This window comes from Ascidiella aspersa, chromosome 3 (genome assembly GCF_963924565.1).
Source record: "Ascidiella aspersa chromosome 3, kaAscAspe10.2, whole genome shotgun sequence".
NCBI classification, from domain to species: domain Eukaryota; kingdom Metazoa; phylum Chordata; class Ascidiacea; order Phlebobranchia; family Ascidiidae; genus Ascidiella; species Ascidiella aspersa.
In genome coordinates this window covers 22,026,121-22,048,746 of record NC_139449.1, presented here as the reverse complement: position 1 = coordinate 22,048,746, position 22,626 = coordinate 22,026,121, and the positions used below count along the sequence as shown (strand labels likewise).

General features: G+C 39.0%; 4 protein-coding genes across 4 annotated transcripts; 3 read left to right on the top strand and 1 right to left on the bottom strand.

Moving 5' to 3' along the window:
• The first annotated feature begins 1,500 nt into the window (after positions 1 to 1,500).
• On the top strand, positions 1,501 to 6,847 carry LOC146160842 (sodium-dependent phosphate transport protein 2B-like). Its single transcript, XM_083385031.1, has 9 exons — positions 1,501 to 1,573; positions 1,751 to 1,897; positions 3,400 to 3,546; positions 3,764 to 3,875; positions 4,116 to 4,275; positions 4,451 to 4,555; positions 4,819 to 4,972; positions 5,392 to 5,601; positions 6,090 to 6,847. Exons 1-9 carry the CDS (start codon positions 1,501 to 1,503, stop codon positions 6,845 to 6,847), a joined length of 1,866 nt encoding a protein of 621 aa, XP_083241157.1.
• Positions 6,848 to 7,705: 858 nt separating this feature from the next.
• On the top strand, positions 7,706 to 13,217 carry LOC146160841 (sodium-dependent phosphate transport protein 2B-like). The gene is made up of 10 exons (XM_083385030.1): positions 7,706 to 7,760; positions 7,856 to 7,939; positions 8,171 to 8,317; positions 9,009 to 9,155; positions 9,667 to 9,778; positions 10,239 to 10,398; positions 10,515 to 10,619; positions 10,836 to 10,989; positions 11,339 to 11,548; positions 12,457 to 13,217. The coding sequence occupies exons 1-10, from the start codon at positions 7,706 to 7,708 to the stop codon at positions 13,215 to 13,217; spliced, it is 1,935 nt and encodes a 644-aa protein (XP_083241156.1).
• Positions 13,218 to 13,710: 493 nt separating this feature from the next.
• LOC146160840 (uncharacterized) lies at positions 13,711 to 17,781 on the bottom strand. The gene is made up of 3 exons (XM_083385029.1): positions 16,774 to 17,781; positions 14,870 to 15,475; positions 13,711 to 14,812 (listed from the first exon to the last, which is right to left on the bottom strand). The coding sequence occupies exons 1-3, from the start codon at positions 17,736 to 17,738 to the stop codon at positions 13,996 to 13,998; spliced, it is 2,388 nt and encodes a 795-aa protein (XP_083241155.1). The 5' UTR covers positions 17,739 to 17,781; the 3' UTR covers positions 13,711 to 13,995.
• Positions 17,782 to 19,890: 2,109 nt separating this feature from the next.
• LOC146160839 (uncharacterized) lies at positions 19,891 to 22,508 on the top strand. Its single transcript, XM_083385392.1, has 3 exons — positions 19,891 to 20,454; positions 21,355 to 21,547; positions 22,105 to 22,508. Exons 1-3 carry the CDS (start codon positions 19,981 to 19,983, stop codon positions 22,197 to 22,199), a joined length of 762 nt encoding a protein of 253 aa, XP_083241518.1. The 5' UTR covers positions 19,891 to 19,980; the 3' UTR covers positions 22,200 to 22,508.
• Positions 22,509 to 22,626: the final 118 nt, after the last annotated feature.

Below are 22,626 nucleotides of genomic sequence, written 5' to 3'. Positions count from 1 at the left end.
ATTAAATGCTCCTTGCAGCTACGAACCACAGCTATTTAACCAAAAACAATATTTATGTAAATAACATTAAGGACGGTGACAAAGAATACTACCTACGAAAAAAAAATATTATTGTTGTGGTTTACAGCAGAATACTCTAGCAAAGCTAGGAATTCAGGTCTGACATTAAAAAATCTAGAATTGATTCTATTTGATATAAGATATACTAATGATATACGATATGATGCCTATGCTGTCGAAATATATATATCTTTTAAGATTGTTTCATAGTGTCTGACCTGAATTGCTAGCTTTGCTTGAGTCTGCTGTGATTGTTTAGGTCGACATTTATAATGTGAGGGTGAAGGCGATTTCCACTATCACATATTCAATGCAACAATGGTATGGTTACAAACTAATAATTAAAATTAAAATTCAACGTAATTTTAGTTAATTTGTCTAAATAAAGCCATGCTGTCAACATTTCGTATAAAAGTTATTCTTTTCTAATAAGTAAAATTTGTGTTGCCTCACTAGATTTATTATCATTGCTTTTAGACAATTTTAGGAAATTTCTGGGTAATGATAAAGTTATCTCACTGTCTTTGTTGGGATATATCGTTGTTCCTCGGAAATTAACAAATTTGAGGAAATTTGTTTCGCAAATTCATATACTTCTAATGCATGAAACTAAGTGATGCCGACACAATAGTTTCAAAATGCGAAAAGCGTTCTGCAATTAAACTTGGTCAAGAAACGTCACGCTTGTGATTTCGCAAATATTACCCTTTGTACAACGCAAATCAACGCCCCGGACACTCCCATCCCGCCTGAGACTTTGGTGGCAGCATCAGCAGACTCGCCCAACGCATGCAATACAAATATTTAACAAGCGCACAACGTTTGAATCATTTTACCGGTGTAGGAGGGGGGGGGACTCACTCCTGAATTCACGTGAAAGACTCGTGTTGCCCAAAGATTACTGTGCCAAGCTTCACGTCATAAAATCAAACTATTTTTCCCAACTTTCGACTCCCATAAATAAAGGCGAACTGCACCACAAAGGCATTATTTCAGCTTTGCACTTTCTGGAGTATAATGATAAAAACGACAAAGTGCTGACAGGTGGCTTATTCATGGCCATATAGGTTATTACAACTATCTATAGCTTAACATAGATTATCGCATAATTTGTTATTGTTGCTCGTGGTTTTGCTGTCTAAATCTGAAATGTGTGTTTGAAAAAAGGAGTGTAACCGAGATAACGTTTTCATCAACTTTTTAGCAGACTAGATTTATTTACAAAACTATGGCCTCGTCAAATAAAATCGCGTCGAAAGTTGCCGAGGCAAACAAAGGTAAGTTTGGATTATTAGGTCATTAATTTAGGATAAATCAAACTTTTATCTATACATTGTCGCTTTTGTCCTGTTCTGTTATATTTACGTCATCTAAAAACGTATAGGTACCGGTTGCCGACTATTATAAAAGTAATCCAAAACTTCATATTCGTGCTCAGATATGGAGGTGATTCCCCTAGACGAAGTTGATCAAGAGGTGCGAGACGTTTGGGCTATCACATGGGACAAAGACGGTAAAACTATTATACCAATTTAACAGATTGCAATTCCCAAACGTTAGGCGTTGTAAACTTTTTTTGAGTAGCAAACAAAATGTTTTAAACAAAACGCCATTTGAAAGACATCATTAATTGGGTCTAGGCTCTCATCATTTAAGCACACAGGCAATGATTAATGTTTTTGAAATGCAGATCAACACGAAAATTGGAGCAAGAAAACAACTAACGAAAAAGTTAAATCGGTGGCAATTACGCTGATTAAGATATGCTTGGTGGCCGGATGCTTTTATTTGTTTATATGCTCTATAAGCATGCTTGGAGATGCCTTTCAAATACTGGGTAAGAAAAAAATATTTCAGAAAATTGCAAAAGCAAAATGTATTTTAAAAGGTTAACCAGGACTTACATGCAAGTGATAAAATGTTGCATCTTTTTGTTTACTTGGAACCCAACATAATACCTTCACGTTTGTTTAAGATTTACTAATTTACTGTAAATTTAAGAAGGGATTATTCATGAGAAAGTTGTCCATTCTTGTACTACTCAGTTGAGGCTAACATTAAAGATGTGCGATACTTCGCATTTATTCCTGATTACTATATACTCAAAATATAACGTCCGATTAGATAGAAAATTATGTCATTAGACTACAATGGCAAATCCATTGGATACGGTTAAAAATGTAGAACGCGCCTTTCTCCAGGCAATGAAGGTAAAAAAATGCAAATGGTTTCGAGGGTTAATTACCTTATTCTATGGTTTATGGTAGTGGTCGGCAACCGCCGGTCCGCGGACCGGTACCGGACCGGCATAGCAGGGTTGTCAAAATAAAATTTTGATTTAAACAAAAAAGTGTTTTTTTGAGTTAACTGTACGTGCAAACCTAAAAAAAGTCAAAAACAATTAATTGTGTTTTTATATTCAAAACACATTAACTTTTGTTTAAATATACATCACGGTTGATCGATATGATAACAAATCACAATTAGTATCAAGTTCTCGTTGAGGATCAAAACAAATAGTGTGCTGTGACCATATGAGTTACATGGCACGTTCGCAAAATCCAAAAATGCATATATTTTCATTGCAAAAAGCCAATCTGGCATGTACGTATAAAAGTTTTTGTATTAAGTAACGTTAGAAAGTGTCGTGTAGGGTCTGCATGGTAAGGGGATCTGAAAATACATTTTAGCAAAGGGGATCTCAAATACATTATTATATATAATACAAACTGGGACTTTAAAAGAATGCTTTATATATCTTTATTTTAACAAGCTGGTGTAGGAATAGATAATAATGGTAGGCTATACAAGTGTAATTTCATGGTGCAAGTGTAATTTAAGATAAAACGTAAATGCCAAAAAGTTTTATTTAAGCCGCGGGCTTGGTTCAATTGCTTGGCGGGCCTAATGCCAACGGCGGGTTTCATTAGGTTCAATAATTCCTAGATGGGAGCATCTTTTTGCGGCAAAACAAGCTTAAAGTTCGCATTTAAAAAAGTTCTAATAAACTTCCTTTACTGAATATTTGTTGTTTTTTAAGGCCGGTCCGCGACAAAATTTCAGTTTTAAACCGGTCCGCAGTGCAAAAAGGGTTGCCGACCCCTGGTTTATGGGAATTACTAACTCACGGTATAGAAACGCTACTTATGGTCGCACACGATGGCAAAAACCGAAATATTTCGCTAAAATAAAAGCAGCTGACTAGTTCTAGTATGTTTTTACCTTGTCGTCAATTGAGAATCTGAAGGTAACAAAAATCCCAAAAAAACTTACTTGTTTAGTGTTGGATACAGATTTTTTATGATTTCCACAAGTAAAAAAAAACCTTTATTAACGAAGCTGGAATAGCTGCCGGGGAAATTTTCTCGAACGATTCGTTTCTCAGCAATCCACTCACCGGTCTTATCATCGGAATTCTCGTGACAGTTCTTGTACAAAGTTCCTCAACGTCAACGTCTATTATCATCACTATGGTCTCCGCCGACAGTAGGTCCAAATATAGCATTATTGAGTAAAGTTATTAAGTTATTTGTTATCCTTTTTCGTCTCGTTTTTATTGATTAAGGTTTATATAATATTATATAATGACTTTGGAGATGATATATTTATAGTTTCTATGTTGACTGACGTTAACCTGGTAAGCTGATGAATTAATTCACAAATGTTAAACGTTAATGCAATAACATTTGTTTGTGTAATTTAGTCATTCAAGTTCCCGATGCAGTGTTCATAATCATGGGAACAAACATCGGCACATCGGTCACCAACACCATAGTGTCGTTGTCACAGTCGATCGACAAAGAACAATTTAGAAGGTAAAACCCTATGAGGCCATAGTGCAAAACATTTTGTGAGGATAGGCTTAAACTTTTGTCAACAATAGCAAAGCCGTTTTTGACAAACTATTTATAGTTTTCATTTTTTCGTTTTCGCATGACAACTGTAACGCGGTCATATATACATCAGAGCAAATTAGTTTAATTCTATACAGTCATCTTGTTGTTTACGTTCTAACATTAGCCCGTCTCTTAATGTCAAACAATCGTGAAATGTAGGGCTTTTGCCGGAGCAACTGTCCACGACATATTTAACCTTCTTTCGGTGCTCGTTCTACTTCCACTTGAAGTCGTGTCCGGATACCTTCAGCTTCTCACCAAAGCAATTATTGACGCATTTGATATCAAAGGAGGCGCAGATGCCCCAGATATTTTAAAGGTGTGAATAAATTCAAACCATAATGATGCATAGTGATTGTCGTATTTTCTTTTAACTTTCCTTCGCTATCTAGACTAGACTAAATAAATAACGATTTTTTGCCATTGCTGCTCAACATAAACATCAGTTATAAGTTTATAACATTGAACCAATGCTCGTCTATAATTTTGTAAAGGTTATCACAGATCCGTTGGTGAAGGGCATTGTGCAAATTAATAAAACTGTGATTACGCTTTCTGCACAAGACATTCCGTTAGAGGCAAACGTCAGCATGATTAAGGTAACCATTTTTATATTTTACGTTTACGTTAACTACGCTTTACAGTTTACACATTTTGTAGTTTATGTCAACTACAATTTTAAGCATAAATTGGTTACTGTGAGGTAATTCTTTTGCCGTGTTAAAATATTTGCAATTTTACTCCGATACCGACACCTCCCCCCACCCATGGGATCCAAAACAGATTTCATTTTCTGGTCAAAACATTATATATCCACGTTTTTGCTTTCGTATGCAATCGGTTTCTCAAATTTATATTTCAGGTATGGTGTAAGCAAGAAGCAGGTTACATTAACTTCACCGAATCTTACAACAAAACAATAGGGCATGGTACGAATGTGACGAGCGGGTACACGACTGCTATCGTGGAGTTAACAACCGTTTACGAGCAAGAAGTAACAGTCGGAGTTCGAAAATGTAAGTTAAATTTTACCGCTGACTATTTGTTTTGGAATGTTTGACTGCTTTTACGACGTCTGTATAGCAGCACCACAACTGTACCTTGCTGCGATTCCCGCGAAATGTTTAAAGTTTTATAATTCCCCGTTACAACCCGACTGTGTTTGATTGTCGCATAAAACGACCTTGCAAAAAATTTTTCTGCGATTTTCAACGATAATAATTAATCAAATCGAATGATTATTCAAGAGTTTAAACATGTTAACTGACGTTTAAAATATTAGATTACACATACAAAACAAGAAATTATACCTAAAATCTCTTTCACAATCCAACTAAAATGTTTGTTACAGGTAATAATTCTATTCATTTAAAGCGTGGCACTTCAAGTTTAACCCAAACGCTTGATTGCTATATTTCTCCTTTGTTCACCACAGGCGTATCACCACAAGATTTCTTGTTCGCCAACACTGGACTATCAGATGTTGAGGCGGGAGTCATTCTCCTCGTTGTTTCGCTGTTTATTCTCAGCACTTGCCTTATATTGATGGTCAAACTACTGAACTCGATGATGCAAGGAAGTGTGGCTAGAATCATCAAGAAAGTCATTAACACCAACTTTAAACACCCTTTTGGATGGGTGACAGGTGGGCAGAACTTTTTTCAAAGTTTAAAATATTCTTATGGATGTTTGCTTTTAGTCTTCCTGAGTAGTAGACTATGAATCGGACAGGTCGAATAACGACAGTTGGGTATCAAGTCTATATACTCTACTGTTTATATACAGTTGAAACTTTAATTTTCAACGTAAGATATTGCAATTTTAACGTTTTGTCGAACAGTCAGAAATTTGCACCATACGTTTCAGAAAACAGTAAATAGCATTTTATTATTTTACATTGTTTAACCAAGTTCAAAATACATTTTACCAACTACTAACATTTACCAACTTGAAAGAGCAATACTTATTTCATTTACGTGGGTTCAGATTACGCCATATTGGTTAACCGAGTAATAGCGCAATACTTAAAATTTGCGCAATACTTATTTGACCGGGTCAAGTATCCAAATATTTCAATTCCTACTAATTACGAACCACACGCTATTCTCACAATTTTAATGGAATTTTTTTAAGGTTATCTGGCAATGTTGGTGGGAGCCGGCCTGACGTTCTGTGTCCAAAGCAGTTCCGTGTTCACCTCAACGATCACACCCTTGGTTGGAATCGGTGTGATCAGTCTAAAGAGAATGTACCCTTTGACCCTTGGGTCAAATCTTGGCACGACCACAACGGGAATTCTAGCGGCACTGGCTAGCGACCCGAGCCAATTAGCCGATTCTCTTCAAATCGCTTTAGTGCATTTGTTTTTTAACATTTCAGGAATTATTATCTGGTACCCCATTCCGTTTATGCGAATCCCCATTAGGGGAGCGAAGTTTCTCGGCAATACAACGGCCAACTACCGTTGGTTTGCCGTGCTTTATCTTATTAGCGTTTTCTTTCTTTTGCCGTTTCTCCTTCTTGCTCTATCGTTCGCAAGCTTTTGGGCCCTGATGTCTGTTGTGATACTAGGACTTGTGCTTGGCGCCTTTGTCACGATCGTGAATCTACTACAGTCGCATAAACCGCATTGGTTGCCAGCCTCTATGAGAACGTGGGAATTCCTCCCGTTGTGGATGCGGTCGCTTCAGCCTTACGATAAACTTTTCGGCAGGTATCTTTTGTGCAAGTGCTTATGCAAAGGAGAAACGTTGGACAACGACCAAGACGTTGAAAGGGCTGGATCGGAAACCTCAACGCAGCCGCCCCCTTACTCGTGCAGTGAGAGTAACTCTAATGGTTTTATAAATCAAACGTTCGAGGACGATATCAAAGAGTCAACCAAGTTATAACGACACTAACATTTCGTGATGCTCAAAAATAATAATACAACATGATGCATAACTGTTTACGCATTGCGGTGGTTGTGTTGCAAACGTGGAACACAATTCAAGAGAATGTTTGTGCCAAGCTCCGGCTCATTTGTAAAGACTGTTGTCACCCTTTCGAATCATCTTAAATCATCAATTCATTAAACAAATTATGTGCTGAAATGTGTTTTTAACAATACTGCTTTATCGTAAAATCATATCTTTACATGATACGCTTATTATTGTTTCATGCTGTTTTCAACATTATCCTATAAAATACCGTTAACATTTCTATTTTTGTACAATTCATGTTTGCATACTATACGATCTCAAGGTACAAATATTTTTGTCTTTATTTTTTTGTTATTTGCAGCACTATAAAAAGGTACTGTACTGCAAAAGAGTAGCCGGGTTAGATTGGACATAGGTGGGGGAATATTCCTTCTGACGTAAAAGCGGAAGAAAGTATATACTGTAGTTACAAAAAACATCCACAAACAAACACATCATTGTTTTAAGCAATCCTTCCTAATAGAATTTATTAATGGTTCTTTAACGCTTGTTCAAGCAGTAGGCGCCGAAACTGTTGACACAATAAACATTGATCAGAACAGCAATTGCGACTTGGTGGAAGGTTGCAATTATGAGGCTGATCACGCGCTGAGGTGATGGGTATATACGCCCCTTTTCGGCCTATTTGCTATTTACCTTTATGTTGGTATAAGTAGCGAAGAGTATTTGGAAACCAGGAAGCAACCCACGGCATACGCAGAAAGCTCAATCTGTTCTCAAAGTTAAATTAGGAGTAACTAGGCCTTTTGAACGGTATATTACACAAAAATGAACGGATCAAAAGCGGCTGAAGCAAATTCAACCATAGAGGATTTTGCCAAAGGTAAAGTATAAAGTAAAAACCACTTCATGAATATTGAGTGTACATTATGATAGTGTTTTTTTGCTATAACAGATTAAAAATACAAATCTGTTTAGACATGGACGAAATTGTTTTACAAGATGAAAAGCAGGAGTTGGATGAAAACCGTGACCTGTGGTCAATAAACTATGACATTGATGGTAAGATTTTTGTATCGTTTTTTTTTTTAAAAATATCAGACGTGTACTCGCTTGTCACATTCGTACCATGTCGGATTTCGGCAAAGTTAATGTAACCTGTTTTTTACTTACACTATACCTGAGATATAAATTTGAGAAAACGACTTTATATACGAAAGTAAAAATTTGAAAATGAACATAGAAGAGGTAAAGTTTAAAACAATTCGCCCTTTTAACAACATTTGCAATTAGATGACCAGGGAAATTGGCGAGAGATGTCAACTAAAGAGAAAACAAAATCAGTGGCGGTAAACATCGCAAAGATAACCATGGTGGTTGGGTTACTTTATCTGTTCATTTGTTCAATCAGCCTACTTGGAGATGCTTTTCAGATAATAGGTATTTTATACTTTTCTGGCAACTAAAATCAACCCTTTGTCTTATTTAGCGTGGTCCAACTATAGTTGGTCGCGGGCCATCAGAAGCAATTCGCTTTATATAGCGGGCCAATGTTGGGCGAGGCACATACAAAAATTTTACCTTTGACGTTACAACCTACGCCATAATGTAACGCCATGTTTCAAGTTATCTTATGAAACGTGCTGTTGTAAATCTATTCGGTTTTAGTTGGCAAACTGTTGAACTTGGAAGTATACTTGACGAATTGGGCGCATAAAACGATAAGCACTATATGATATTCACACCTGCTTGGCTTTACCGAAATCACAAAAATTAGAGCAAAAAACCGAGGCCTACATTGCGTTAATGTTGCTTTAAAAGTTGGATAGGTGTTACTTACGATACAATGGCCATATCGCAAACCTGTGTTGAAAGTTGCACGTTATTTTTGGGTTTTGTTTTGCTAACCGTGGTCCACGCGAAGCAAAAAAAATTAGGGGTCCGTGGTAAAAAAGGTTAAGAACCCCTGGTTTTGGCCCATACAAATACGACCGCGGTGCATCAAAACGAATCAGCGGACTGGTAGTTGGACAACGCTGGTCTAGTTTATTAACCATATCTAAAGTCTAAACCATTTACAAATATTGCTGAAATGCATGGGCGAGTAAGCTAACAAAGTGACCGTTTTTAGCTGGAACATCGGCCGGTGGAATCTTTGCCAACGATTCGTTGTTGAGCAACCCTATCACAGGACTCATCATCGGTGTTCTTGTAACTGTTCTTGTGCAAAGTTCTTCTACATCCACATCCATTGTAGTAACAATGGTCGCCGCCAATAGTAAGTGTGAAGTTGGTCTGTCACGCCAAAATTGGTCCGGCCAAAATCGGTCCGGCCGGATCGATTTTGGTCGTAATCAAGCGCCAAAACTGGTCCGGTCGAATCGATTTTGGCGTTGGAACAGCCGCTAAAACAGGTCTGGCTAGGGTTAGGGTTAGGGTTAGGCCGGACCAGTTTTGGCCTAGCCGGACCTGTTTTAGAGGCTGTTCCAACGCCAAAATTGATCCGACCGGATCAGTTTTGGCCCCGGACCAAATTTTGCGTTACAGGTCTGTTGACTGCTAGATGTTTTCATTATTTGTAACGCGATATCTTACATACTTGATTTATATTTATTAGGATAATTATTCAAGACCTTTTTAAATAGCTCTAATGCTTAATTGCTATCAATCAAAGCTATAAAAATCCAACCTTTCGGCGCTTAACGACGTTCAGGCCTACTGCAATTAAAATAAAATCCGTTTAAATCATAACTATCAACCTATCAGAGTTCGTTTTTATTAATGCACAGTAATTCAAGTTGACCAAGCGGTCTACATTATCATGGGCACCAACATCGGAACCTCAGTCACCAACACCTTGGTTTCCCTCTCACAATCTGTCGAAAAGGAACAGTTCAGGAGGTAATGCGCTGACAAATTAGGCCAGTGGTTCTCAACCGGGGTGCCGCGGCGCCCTTGTGGGCCATTTCTAATACTCAAGGGTGCCGGTAGGAATTGCGAATTATTAAGAATCTGATTTTTGCTCAATTTGTAAGCTTTTTGATACAACTATTTGTGTACGATTAGAGACCATTATATCAAATTGCATTTTCCTACATGTTTTAAGTTGATTGTATTGATCCAATTATAGTGACATTTCAGTAAAACACTCAACGAAAATTCCAGTCGAGTTGCCGAAAATCTATTTTTATTTTTTTTAGGGGTGCCGTAAGCCATAAAAGGTTGAGAATCACTGAATTAGGCTAAGGGAAAATAAAAACCCGCCTTTCCGAATAAACTAAGTGTTTACTAAACACACTTAAATTTTGTTTTTATTTGAACTAAATGTACACTGGTTACACACGTTTGTTTTGTGTGATAGGGCGTTCGCTGGAGCAACTGTTTTGGATATTTTTAACGTTCTCACTGTGCTGATTCTACTTCCACTGGAAGTTGTTTCAGGATACCTCGTCGTCATGACCAAAGCTATCATGGACAGTTTCAACATTCAAGGCGGCTCAGGATCATCTGATTTTCTCACGGTAATTTCAACGTGCATTAAGTTGTTATTTTATTTTTGTTACAAAAAGCTAGCATAAATGTACTGTTGTAAAGCTAATAATTCGCTTTTCTAATGTGAAAACACACTTTTTGTTAGGTTATTACTGACCCGCTTGTTCACGGAATTGTGCAAATCAACGACACTGTCATAACCCTGGCTGCTCAAGGTGTAGATTTGGAATCTAACGCCAGCATGATACGGGTAGGGTATAGGACATTTTAATTAGCTTTTTAATTTAGATATGGGCCTACTATGTGCATATACCTTTGTTAATATTGAGACACGCTGTTAGAAGAATACGACTAGATGTATTTACTACATTTGCCTGTTTGAAATGGTTAGAAATGTTATTAAAGTTTAAAGAGCAAGCTAGTATGTTTTCTTAGAAAGTCAGTTATGACCTGGGTTATTTTCCAGATTTGGTGTGAGCAATCCACTGGTGTTATAAATGTTACCGAAGCCTATAACAAAACAGTGGGACACAGTCCAACTGCGGCGACCGGGTACTCAACAGCAATATTCGAAATGACTACTAGTTACCAGCAGGAAATTACAGTTGGCATCCGAATGTGTAAGTTCTAAGCTGCACTAATATCAAAAAAAATAATACATCAGAGTTGACGTCACAATTTTACGTCAAAATGTAACGGCTATAACAAGTAACCTTAGGAAATATGAGGTGATCAATCTTAGTTTGAAAGCAAAAAAGGAGATTGCAAGCTAGCCTGGTAAAAAACGGAAATGACATTGAAAAATAGAACATTTTATAAATCTTTTTTACTGGTACGTTGAACCTATTGGTGGCGTTTTTTATCCCTTAAGTATAATGAATAGAATGTTTAAATTTGTTGTCAAATAACGTGTAGGCGAATTAAAACTATTAGCGTTGGTTTACTAAGGTCGTTTTTGTTGAATTACAGGCCAGTCACCGAGTGACTTTCTATTCGCTGACACCGGCATGTCGGACGTATCAGTTGGTCTTGTTCTCCTTTTCGTTTCGTTAATAATTCTCTGCTTATGCTTGATTTTGATGGTTAAGCTATTAAACTCAATGATGCAAGGAAGTGTGTCAGTGGTTATCAAGAAAGTTATCAATACCAACTTTAAATACCCATTTGGATGGGTTACAGGTGGGATATTTTTTAATAAGACTTTTGGCCTCTATTAAAAAATATTTGATTGTTCAAGATAAACAGAGATTTTTTATAATGAGAATCCATCACATGTGTTCTGCAATCTTGAAAAAAATAGTTATAAATGAAAAAATACTAAACTAACTGCAACAGTGGTTGCAACTATGTAGCCTACTGCGGCACGCCTGTAGGCCGGTTATGATGTTCCCAAGGATGCACCAGATTTATTTTTAATTTTGAGTTATAAGTGATTTGCATAACAAATAAACACGCAGACAAGCTTGCGCGACGTAAACGTATCTTGGCCATTGGGAATAGGGAGTCCGATTGTTCGTATTTCATTAAGATACCGATACTCGACACTTTGCCCAAAAGTACCGCTGGTGTGATCCGTTACGAAATGGCGTCATTATAATGGCTAACAAGCAAAAATTCAAATTGTAACGTGCGAACGTAATCTTTTCCGCGTTGTTAAGCAAACTTTGGTTTAGCGATGAAAAACTTAGTTACCAATATTGTTACTTTGCAATTCGAAAAATACCGTTCTAAGTGGAAAACACTCTATTAGAACACAATCATGGCTGAAATGCTCAATTTAATTCGGAATCGGATTGCCATATATACTACCCTAGTATCGGACGAGTACCGATACCACTTGGCACCAGGTACCGGACCAGATTCGATATTATCGTCCCTAATTACATCCCTAATTAGGACTGATTCTATTTTTGTATTAGCCTGTTATCTTGTGGACATAAGTTTGACTGTCAAAACGCAACTTGATTTAGAATATATTATTCCATGAATTTTTTTTCTGACTTAGGTGCTGCAATCTTAAAAAGTTTAAGAAAAATTGATTTTATAAGTCATTATTAGGAATTGACCTAAATGTAATTCGATTGCAGGTTACCTGGCGATTCTGGTTGGAGCCGGGATGACATTTCTTGTCCAAAGTAGTTCTGTGTTTACTTCAACGCTGACACCTCTGGTCGGTATTGGTGTAATTAGTCTCAAACGTATGTACCCTTTAACGCTCGGAGCAAATATCGGAACCACAGCTACCGGCATCCTTGCTGCCTTAGCTAGCGATCCGAATGAGTTGGAGGATTCCCTTCAAATTGCCTTGGTGCACCTTTTTTTCAATATTACAGGCATCCTCATCTGGTACCCGATTTCGTTTATGCGGCTGCCAATTCGCGGTGCAAAGTTTCTCGGTAACACAACGGCCGAGTATCGTTGGTTTGCTGTGCTGTACTTGATTTGTATCTTTTTTTTGTTTCCGATTATTCTGTTGGCTCTTTCCGTCGCTCATACCTGGGCGCTTCTATCAGTGGTGATTTGCCTATTGGTGATTGCCTCCTTTGTTACCGTTGTAAATCTCCTCCAGTCCCACAAACCGAATTGGCTTCCTGCCTGCATGAAAACCTGGGAGTTCCTCCCATTGGGCATGAGATCTCTTCACCCGTACGACAAATTCTTTAGTACCGTTTTGTGGTGTAAATGTTGTTGCAAAACCGACCTGCCCAGCAGTCCTAGCGATACAGAAAGCACAACGTCGCACGACACGCAGCCCCCGGCCTACCCGGGCGTCACAGATTGGAATAGTGGCGCGACTAATCATGCCTTCTACCTTAACGAGTGCCCTTCGTCAACAACGAAATTATAGCGGCGTTCGTCAGGTTAACATGGTTTTGCTGTATAGGTAATAAACCAGTCCGCGAGCATTTGAAATCTAGGAGCTAACTATTTAGCTTATGCATGAAACTTTCGCATTAGCACGAGGGATTTGCGTCAGATGGATACATAGGGTATTATAAATGTTTTGTGCCTCGCTCATTTACATGTTGTTGTGGCATCTTAATGTTTCTTATATGTTTCGTTTAGCAGTTCAGCTAAAAATAATGTAACTTGTGGTCTTTTCCAGAGTAATACATTATTCTATTATACACGTTATGTTGTGATTGCTAATAAACATTAACACATTTCATTTGCAAGATTTCAAAATGTTGTGGCTGTAGGCAAAATTTATCAACTTTATGTACATTTATCAAATTAAATAGTCTGTGTTCTCGCTATTTTAGCATAAAATATTTAACTATAGAAATTAAAAGAGGAACAATTATAGTTGTTCTTTTTTATCTTCGTTTATTTTTTTAATTTTATCCGTGACCAGGAAGGGTTTTACGATGAGTGAAAACGAAAAAAGTAAAATATAGGAGTTTAACGCCAAGTTTTGTTCCAGAAAATTTCATCACACTAATAAGATCTATGTATTGATTTTGACTTTAAATATCTTTTGATTTAACGTTTCATTCTGCACGCATATAAAAAAGCATAGGTAACGTCGCAGTAAATTACTCGCATTAAAATGGAAAAGTTAAAAAGCAAACACGAAAATGTAATCGTAATGAGCAGACAGTAAAAAGACAAAAAACAAAAAATCGTCACACTATTTCAATGTCGTTCGAATGTTGCGAAACTTCGCTCCGCTGAGTTTCTTCTGAAGACGAACCGTCGCCGCCGTCGTCATCCGAGCCGTCACCGCCGCCATCTGACTCCGAAAACGAGATCTTCCCCATTTTGTAAAGAGGAACGTATCGCGTGCGCATCACCTTTTTGGGTCGGTTCAGTGACTGGGTGCCTGAAGGAATTACGAAACGAGTGCGTGATGGTTTGCGACGACGCTGATGTTGATGCTGCTGATTGGGTGTCTGCGGCTGAAGCTTGTGCTGGTTCTGCTTAGCTTGTTCCACATCCACGGTGGTTGCTTCCTGGTTTTGAGCTTCCTTGGGGTAGTAATTTTCCTTTATTTTTTGCGCCAAGGCGGCGACCGACATCTTACCTGAAGGTTGTTGAGGAGCCGGAGAATTGCTTTGCACTGGAGGAGGAGGTGCGGGCGTAGGTAAAGCCAACGGCTGGGATTCTATTGAAACTTCAGATGGAAGAGGTTTGTAGTGATTTGGATGTGCCGGCGGAGCCTTTTCACGGTTGCCAGGTTTATTTCGCTTTACCTTCTGGCTATATTCATATACAGCCTTCGCAATGAGGTGTATCGTTTCTATGATCGACAGAAATAGACAAACAACCGCCATGGTGTTCATGTAACGAAGGAAGATGGTCTTTTCCCAAGGCCTCGAAACCCAGCAGGGAACATAGGCGTTATCGTTTCCCGGTAGCAGGTGCTGACTGCACGCCCAACGAACCGTTACTCCGCTGCATCGATAAAGCTGAGGTACGCGAATCCAAAAGAGATCAATTACGCTGCGAAGCCTCTCCCCGTCGGACACAAGTCGACCGTCCGAATAGGAATGGGGATACGAGCGAAAGCGGAAGAGGTCGTAGGCCAAGACCAGAAACACGAACTCGATTATGATTCGGGCGATAACAGTGACAAAATAGGCGACCCTTATTCCTCGAGTGAGTGTAACCTCTTGTAGCTTGTTATTGTCGTAGATCGTCTTTTGCTTCACCTTTCCGATCCTCTTCCGCCTGCGCGTCGCGCTGGTGGAGAAGCTGGACCTCACTAGGTTCCACCGCTCCTCAGCTGCCGCCGATGCTGCCTCTGCCTCTTCTTTCTCTTGCTGCTTCAGCTTCTCGATTGTTCCTTGCACGTAGCTGGTGTAGAAGTGGAATATGACGACGGGTGCGGCGAGCGTGAGCAGCTGAAAGGACCAGAAGCGGATGTGCGAGATCTTGGCGAACTTATCGTAACACACGTTGTCGCAGCCGATCACCTTGGTGCTGCAGCGGAAGGCCGACTGCTCGTCACCGTACACGGAACTGCCGATGGACGCGACGACGATCAGACGGAAGACGAACACGCACAGGTACCACGCCTGCCCCGTGATCGTGCTGTACATCGTCACCTGCTCGGTGATGGTCGTGAAGAAGTTCCACATCTTGCCGCATTCGGTTTGTGAGCGCCCACAGTTTAATTATGTTTTTATACGAACGCTGAAAAGTCGAGTGTTCGTTAGGCTTTTGAAAACAAAGCGATTTTTTTCGTATTTCACGGAGGCGTATCAACACGTGATTGTGCTCGACAAATCAAGCCCAGCTTCGCTTAGAAACAATACTTATGGAATAGCATCCTATCAAGACGAGGTCTCGCACTTGTATTTTTTTTTACTCGAGGAGGACAAAGAAAAATTTATTTTACGCTAAACACGCTATAAACTAAAGGTTTTATAGTTATTCGTCGTGAACCAGCACTAACATACAGGAAAAAAATCGACCTATGTAGTACAACATTGATATATCATTGAAACTACTATATTAAAAAAATTCCCTTATTGCAGACAGGAACATTTTTTATTCCACTAACTTGCTAATCGCCGTGATAAAATCTCAACAACTCTCGAACGAAATTGCTAATATAACGTTCTTCGGTAACTTTCTTCGATAAGGCAGTTAAACAACATTTATGCTTTAGTAATAAAATAAGTTAAGTTACGATTTTAGAATTTAAATCAAAAGTGACATTCTGCTCCAGCGCTAAGCGAACGATGCTCTGACGAAGGGAGAGGTGACAGGCCGTAACCTATGGCGCTTCAAGCGTCGCCTTTGCTCGTCCCACAATGGACACCATCAACCCGACACTTTCGCCAGGGGCACCATTACTGCTATTGTCGTCAATAATTGTAGGAACATGTGATCCGGCGTCATTTGACGAAGAACAAAGGCATCGGAATGCGCCGCCAACACACACGGAAATCTAAGAATGTAATTAGCTTTTAATCGGCTTGCGCGATTACGCTTGTTGCCGCATTGACAGAAAGTTCGCAAAATAAACATACATTAAACAAGGTTAGATGTGACACGCCATCAAACAAATGCTCCCACTGAGTTAAAGCATATTAAAACAAATTGGTATTAAAATAATGTAATCACCATTCCATCACTTTCAAGCGAATATTAGTGTATCTTTTTGACAATATTATTGATTTGTATTAGGACACAACAAAACAAGTGCGATGAATATTTGTGTCTTATTAGACCAGTGGTTGTTAGCCTTAAGTTAGTGGTGGCCGCCTTAAATGGGCTATCAACACTTTATTACCAACGTTTTTGTAAAAAGCGTCATGAACGTAACAAGCAGGATTTTCTATGTCAATGAAAACTTTAAACTCTGTCTTAAAAAAATTCGAATCCAAATCGCTGAAAATTCAACAAAACGTTTTTTTTTTCAACAAGTCACTAAATTTAACGACGCTCTACATCACCGCGCCCTTTTGATTCTGAGCGACCTTCGCATGTGTTCTTGTTCGACCTCTGTCACGAACGACGAGCTCTTCAGGCGAACCACTTTCACCCGCCGGAAGCTCGCTCGCGTCCTATTCCTGCGCCTCCTTCGCACGCCTGTGCAGCATTTCCGCGCCACGTACATCCAGCACTCCACCAGGGCGAGTAGCGAACACACAGCGGCGGTAATGTTCATGTAGCGCAGGAAGGTCGTCTTCTCCCAGGGGCGCGAAGCCCAGCACGGAACGAATCCCACGCCTCCGTTAAGCAGGTGTTGCTCGCACGCGAAACTCACCTCAGCGCCTCCGCAGCGAAAGAAGCGCGGTACGTGCGGCCACAGAACGTACGCGACTGTGAATGAGGACGAACCAGTTTGCTGGGAAAGCAGATTGGCGCCGAAGTACAGGAAAGCGATGTCGACGCCCGCCTTTAAAACCGACGCCACAAAATAGGCGAGCTCGATGCGTCGCGACAAGACGATGTCCTTCGGGCCGTAGTCGGTGTAGATCACCTTCCTCTTGTGGTTACGGAGATACTCTTCCTTTTTTCTGGAGCGTCTGACTTCTACCCTCCGAGCCCGACGCCTCCTCGCCCCGTTGCTCTGCGATGATTCGTCCGATGAAGAGCCGCTTATCGCCTTGTCGAACTTCGCCTTCTCGTGGAGCGCGAATAGGTGGAAGAGTATAACCGGCAGGTTGAGAGCGAGCAGCTGAAACGACCAGAGGCGCAGATGTGAGATCCTGGCGAACTGGTCGTAGCACATGTTCCGGCACCCGACCACAGCTGTACTGCATTGGAACTCGCTCTGCTCGTCACTGTACACGGCACTGCCGATCGAGAGCACGACTACAAGCCTGAAGATGTAGACTAGCACGTACCACAGCTTGCCGACGAATGAGCTGTGCAGCGTCGCCTGCTCCGAGAAACTCGTTATCAGGCTCCACATTTCTTGCTAAAGTTTTATTTCTATATTGGCTAAAATTATGCGAAGTCCTTCTTGTTTCAACGTGTATTTGTTAACTATGTTTGTATGCTGTATAACAAAGCAAGTTTATCTTTGTTTGATTATGATAAACACTTTACTTTCCTTGGCACTATCGCTTTAGTCTGACTTTTTAGGAAAGAAAAAAGCAACATACAGTCAAACCAACTAGTGGAACGACTCGTCATAATGAATCGTATGATTTCCATTCATATCTGTCCATTGTTGTAAACAATAAAGGAATTTCGTCATTAAATGAACCAGTATACTTGCGATTGCGACTGTGATTCAATATTTCGTAAACACTTTTCAAAGAATCCTACTTTTAATAAATCATAATATATTTTAAAGATTTACTGCATGTTTCCAATTTGCATGTTTCATATTTTTTTTTTACTTTGTTTTAGTTTTAAGCAAAACAAAATTAATTTCCTTTTATTTAAAAAAATAAATTGCTCTTGGGACCATAACCATTTTGAAATTAGGTAAGCGGGGTAAAAAAGTCGATTGTGTATAACAATAAGATTGGGCTTAACACAAACAATGATTGAAAAATTAAAGCAGCCGATTAAGTAACCGCTGGATGGTGACAAAGAATTGATTTAACAACTGATGCATTGTCGCGAAAAGATTGCCTATAAAAACATTATGATGTAACAAAAACCATGTTATGGACTTTCTTTATTTCTATAGTTTGGCACTAAAAAAATAAATTAAAATTGCGACATTTGGAGCATGCAGCACGAACTATGTTGCCTGGTCTAAACTCAAAGATAAGCATGTATATATCAATATATTTTTATTTGACAAATTAAAAAGATAAGCATAATAAAGCAGAGGTTGTCAAACTGTGCGTCGCGTCGCCCTATAGTGCGTCGTTTTAATTTTCTAAAAGCGTAACAAATGACTCCTTGGTATCAAAACTCAACTGCGGGGTTAAAATGCTTGCAAATATATTAATATCTCACTTATGTATGTACATTCCAAGTTCTTCTAGCGAAAATAAACATAGATTGATTGGGAATTTCTTCACAAGCACACAAATAAATAAAAATTAAAAAAATACTGTCGCTTAGTGCAGTGGTTCTTAACCGGGGTGACGCGGCGCCCTAATGTGCCATTTCTAATGCTCAAGGATAAAAATAGATATTTTGAGAATTTAAAGTATTTGATTTTGGCTCAATTAGTAAGCTGCGATTAGAGATCATTATTTTAAATGATATTTTGCTACCTGTTTTAAGTGAATTGGGTTGTTCCAGTTCCATTTATAGTGACGTTTCAGTAAATACTCCACGAAATTTCCAGTCGTGGAGCCCAAAATCCATTTATTATTTTTGAGGGGTGCCGTAAGCCATAAAAGGTGGAGAATCACTGGCTTAGTGCGTCGCAAGACCATTATTTTTTTCAAAGGCGCACAAGACAAAAAGCTTGAGAACCCCTGATATAAAGGGAAATTGAATGGGTAAGAACAATAAAACACATAATAGTTAAACGAGTCAAACTTTCACCAGGAAATATAAAAAGCACACCGCATATTAGGGTTATTTTATGGGGTTTTAAAATTTGGCATTTAGCAGTTTATATATAAAAATGATCTCTATTGGTTTCTGTCTATTTATAAATTTTATTGTACGGTCATCCTGAAGAAATTGTTATGTTTTCCGGTTTAGCTACACGGGGTTAAGAACCGTGAAAAGCACTCTTCCATTAAATTTGTCAAAATCGACAGAGAAGGCAATCGTATTCACAGCCTTACATGGGCGATGTTTTTAATGAAAGTAAAAAAAGCAAGTATGTTTTGAGAGTTTGTGTTACAAATGGAAAGTAAAACTTCGTCACAACACAGGTGACATGGGCGCAAAGAAATCTGTAACACGATATTCAGCAAATAACCAGACATTATTACAAAGCGGCGGAAACTCATAACAGAAGGCGCTGGCGCAACAAGGCACAACCTATTCGGCACTTAGCGTTTTGCGGTGTGCTTTACAGGCGCGGAGAAAGTAAAGCCGAGGCAACACGTAACTTAATCCCCCGTCAATAAACCGCGACTGTGTAATAACAGCGCTCCAATACGTGACAGAGAAAAGGCGTATTTAGAACGGTGGACCAATCGCCTAAGCTGTTTTTACTTGTCTGAACTAGTTTGATTTTTTTTAGGAAACAGGCAATGGCCAACTCCAATAGAAAATACTAAGAAGCTGTAATGATGGCTTTTAAAGGCCTTTCTGCTATTCTGTTAGTGCTGGTTGTCACTTGCTGCCAATCCCGACGATGGACTGCACGCAAAAGGGCAATGCAAGCAGGAGACAATGAGTTTCAGGGAGGAGTAGTCTCCGTTGCGCGCAGGCATGAATTGCCAGAGCCACGATTAGACGTGGAAAAGTCTCCAGTCTTTCCACCGCAAACGAATCACAGTCAAAATACAACGGTGACTAAAAACAAACCCACACAAAAACGGAGACATAAGAAGCGCAGAGGCGGAAAAGGAAAGAAGAAGAGGTTGGAAAACAAAGCCAGGGAAAACGACTGGTTCTTCTGCGACAACGAGGAGGACCCTACGAGTGTAGCCCAGGTGCTTCAAGGCAAAAGGCACCGTGGCGTCATGTGCAGCAAGGAGTACCCCTGGCACACCTGCTGCCCACACCAAGACATCACGACTGAACTTGTCGGAGCTCAGGTTAATTTACTCTGTTCTTTATACGTAGTTTTTCAAGTTATTAAAAAACTTTACATTGTAAACAATAATTGTTTCGCTACTTAAAACTGTTAATTTTTTGTAATATGATCTATTCCAGGGGTTCTTAACCTTTTTTGTATGTTTTACCCTTTAACCTAAAAAATGGGCCTATTAATTAGTAAAGCATAACGTTACCGACACTAGACGATAAAGAATCAATGGGCTACTAGGCTAGCTTCGAATTCGTATTTAATCTAAACTAGGAAAGTACGCTACCAATACCTAGAGCTGGCACAATTTTTCGGTCCCGTCACTCGATGTGGATAATTTGATTGTTAGCTTATTTACCCCCGAAAACGAGGAAATTTATCACCTGGGGTAAATTCACCCCAGGGTAAAAATGTTAATCTATTCATTTAGTTATGTGTTTTTAACAGCATACTCCAGGGCAAAAGGCAGACTATAAGCTATGTGTGATTTAGGCCAGTGGTCTCCAAATAAGCGACCCCAATTCTAATAAAATCAAAAATTTAAAATGCGACCCCATTTTGTTTTCAGATATTTTAAATAATGTTTAAACTAAGTAACACGAGCGTATGTGCGTAAATTGAACACATTTTCAGAAATCTGTGGCTATTAATATGTACACCAAAATAATTTCTTTCGGTAAGTTTTATTTAAATTATAAATTTGCATTTAGCACACCAACGAACACAGAACGTATGTACTCAGTTACGTTATTAGTATGACGTTATTGTAAAGAAAAAAAAAATACCTAAGTTGAGTTATGGCGACCCCAGAAAAAATTCAGGCGACTCCACTTGGGATTGCGACCCACAGGTTGGAGACCACTGATTTAAGCTATGTGATATTGTGTGACGTAACACTATCGCTCACCAGATGGTGGAGAAGATATCCAACGTCCGATGTGCCAAACTGCTGATGCAGCTCAGGTGCGCCAGATGCTCACCGAGGTCCTGGTGGCTCTTCCACGCTCCCGACAAACTCAGGCTTCCTCACAGAAGAATGTTGCCCATCCTTTGTCCGGACTTCTGCCGCAAATTTCAAAAGGCCTGCCGTCAATCTGTTGCAGGTAAGTCACCAGTGTGTTGCTTGCGAAATTTTATCAAGGACCAATGTCCTATACTTTTACATTTTTAAAGACCCATATGCGACTATCGGTAGCGGTAAGCCTCTGTTAAAAAACAAACAAGCAAATACTTTTTGGTCCTTTTTACTAAACGCCTGTCGTGCAGATGGTAGATTTAGAGTAGCATTATTTATAACTTCATTTCTACGCACACTAAAATTGTGCAGCATCTCTTTTCCGTTTTCTGTGTCATGTTAACCTTCGGTAAACAAACTAAAAATATTAGCCATGCTAAAATGTGGAATTTATGGTAATGTGTTTGTATTTCCATCAGCACGGCTGGAGGTTGTGTAGGTATTTTATCAAAGCCCATAGACAAATATGTTGCATATTTTTCCTTACAATCACATGCAGCGCATACAGGCCGAAATAAAGTCACTGAAGACACATTAAAAAAAAAACGTTGCTTAAGTTCTTAGATGTTTGTGTGAGATTGTATTTTAAGAGTAACGAGCAACAATTCTTCTTTTCATAACTTGTTTTAATTTTCACAATAATAGGGTTACAAGCAGCCAACTACTGTGATTATCACACGACTGCTGAGTCAGGACCATGTTTTCCCGACTACGAAATCATCAAGGGGACGATCGACTGAGAGAAGCCTGTAAAATTTTTGTACAACGTTGCCTTGCTTTGCTTGCTAAACATGTAAATGTTAATATTACAACCTTATACTTTCTTTTATACTGATTGCATCCGTTTGGTGATTTTGTACTGTTAACTTACGCCTAAGTTGAACGATTTTTATTAGGATAATATATAGTCATTTCATTCGAGGCAACTTTTGCTAAAATCGATTTCTTGTTATTCATTTATGCTGTACAGTGAGTTCGAACAAACTCGTTTTAAACTATTTTAATAGGTTAAACATAATAATACAAATAAACATTAATTTTTGGTGAGATTTGACGTTGTTTTAAAGGTTTGAAATGTGCATGAAACTAAAAACAATAAAGTGTTTAAAAGATGTGTAATACTCGTTATTAGAAAATTCAGGGAAACAGGACGGCTGCTTACTTTTT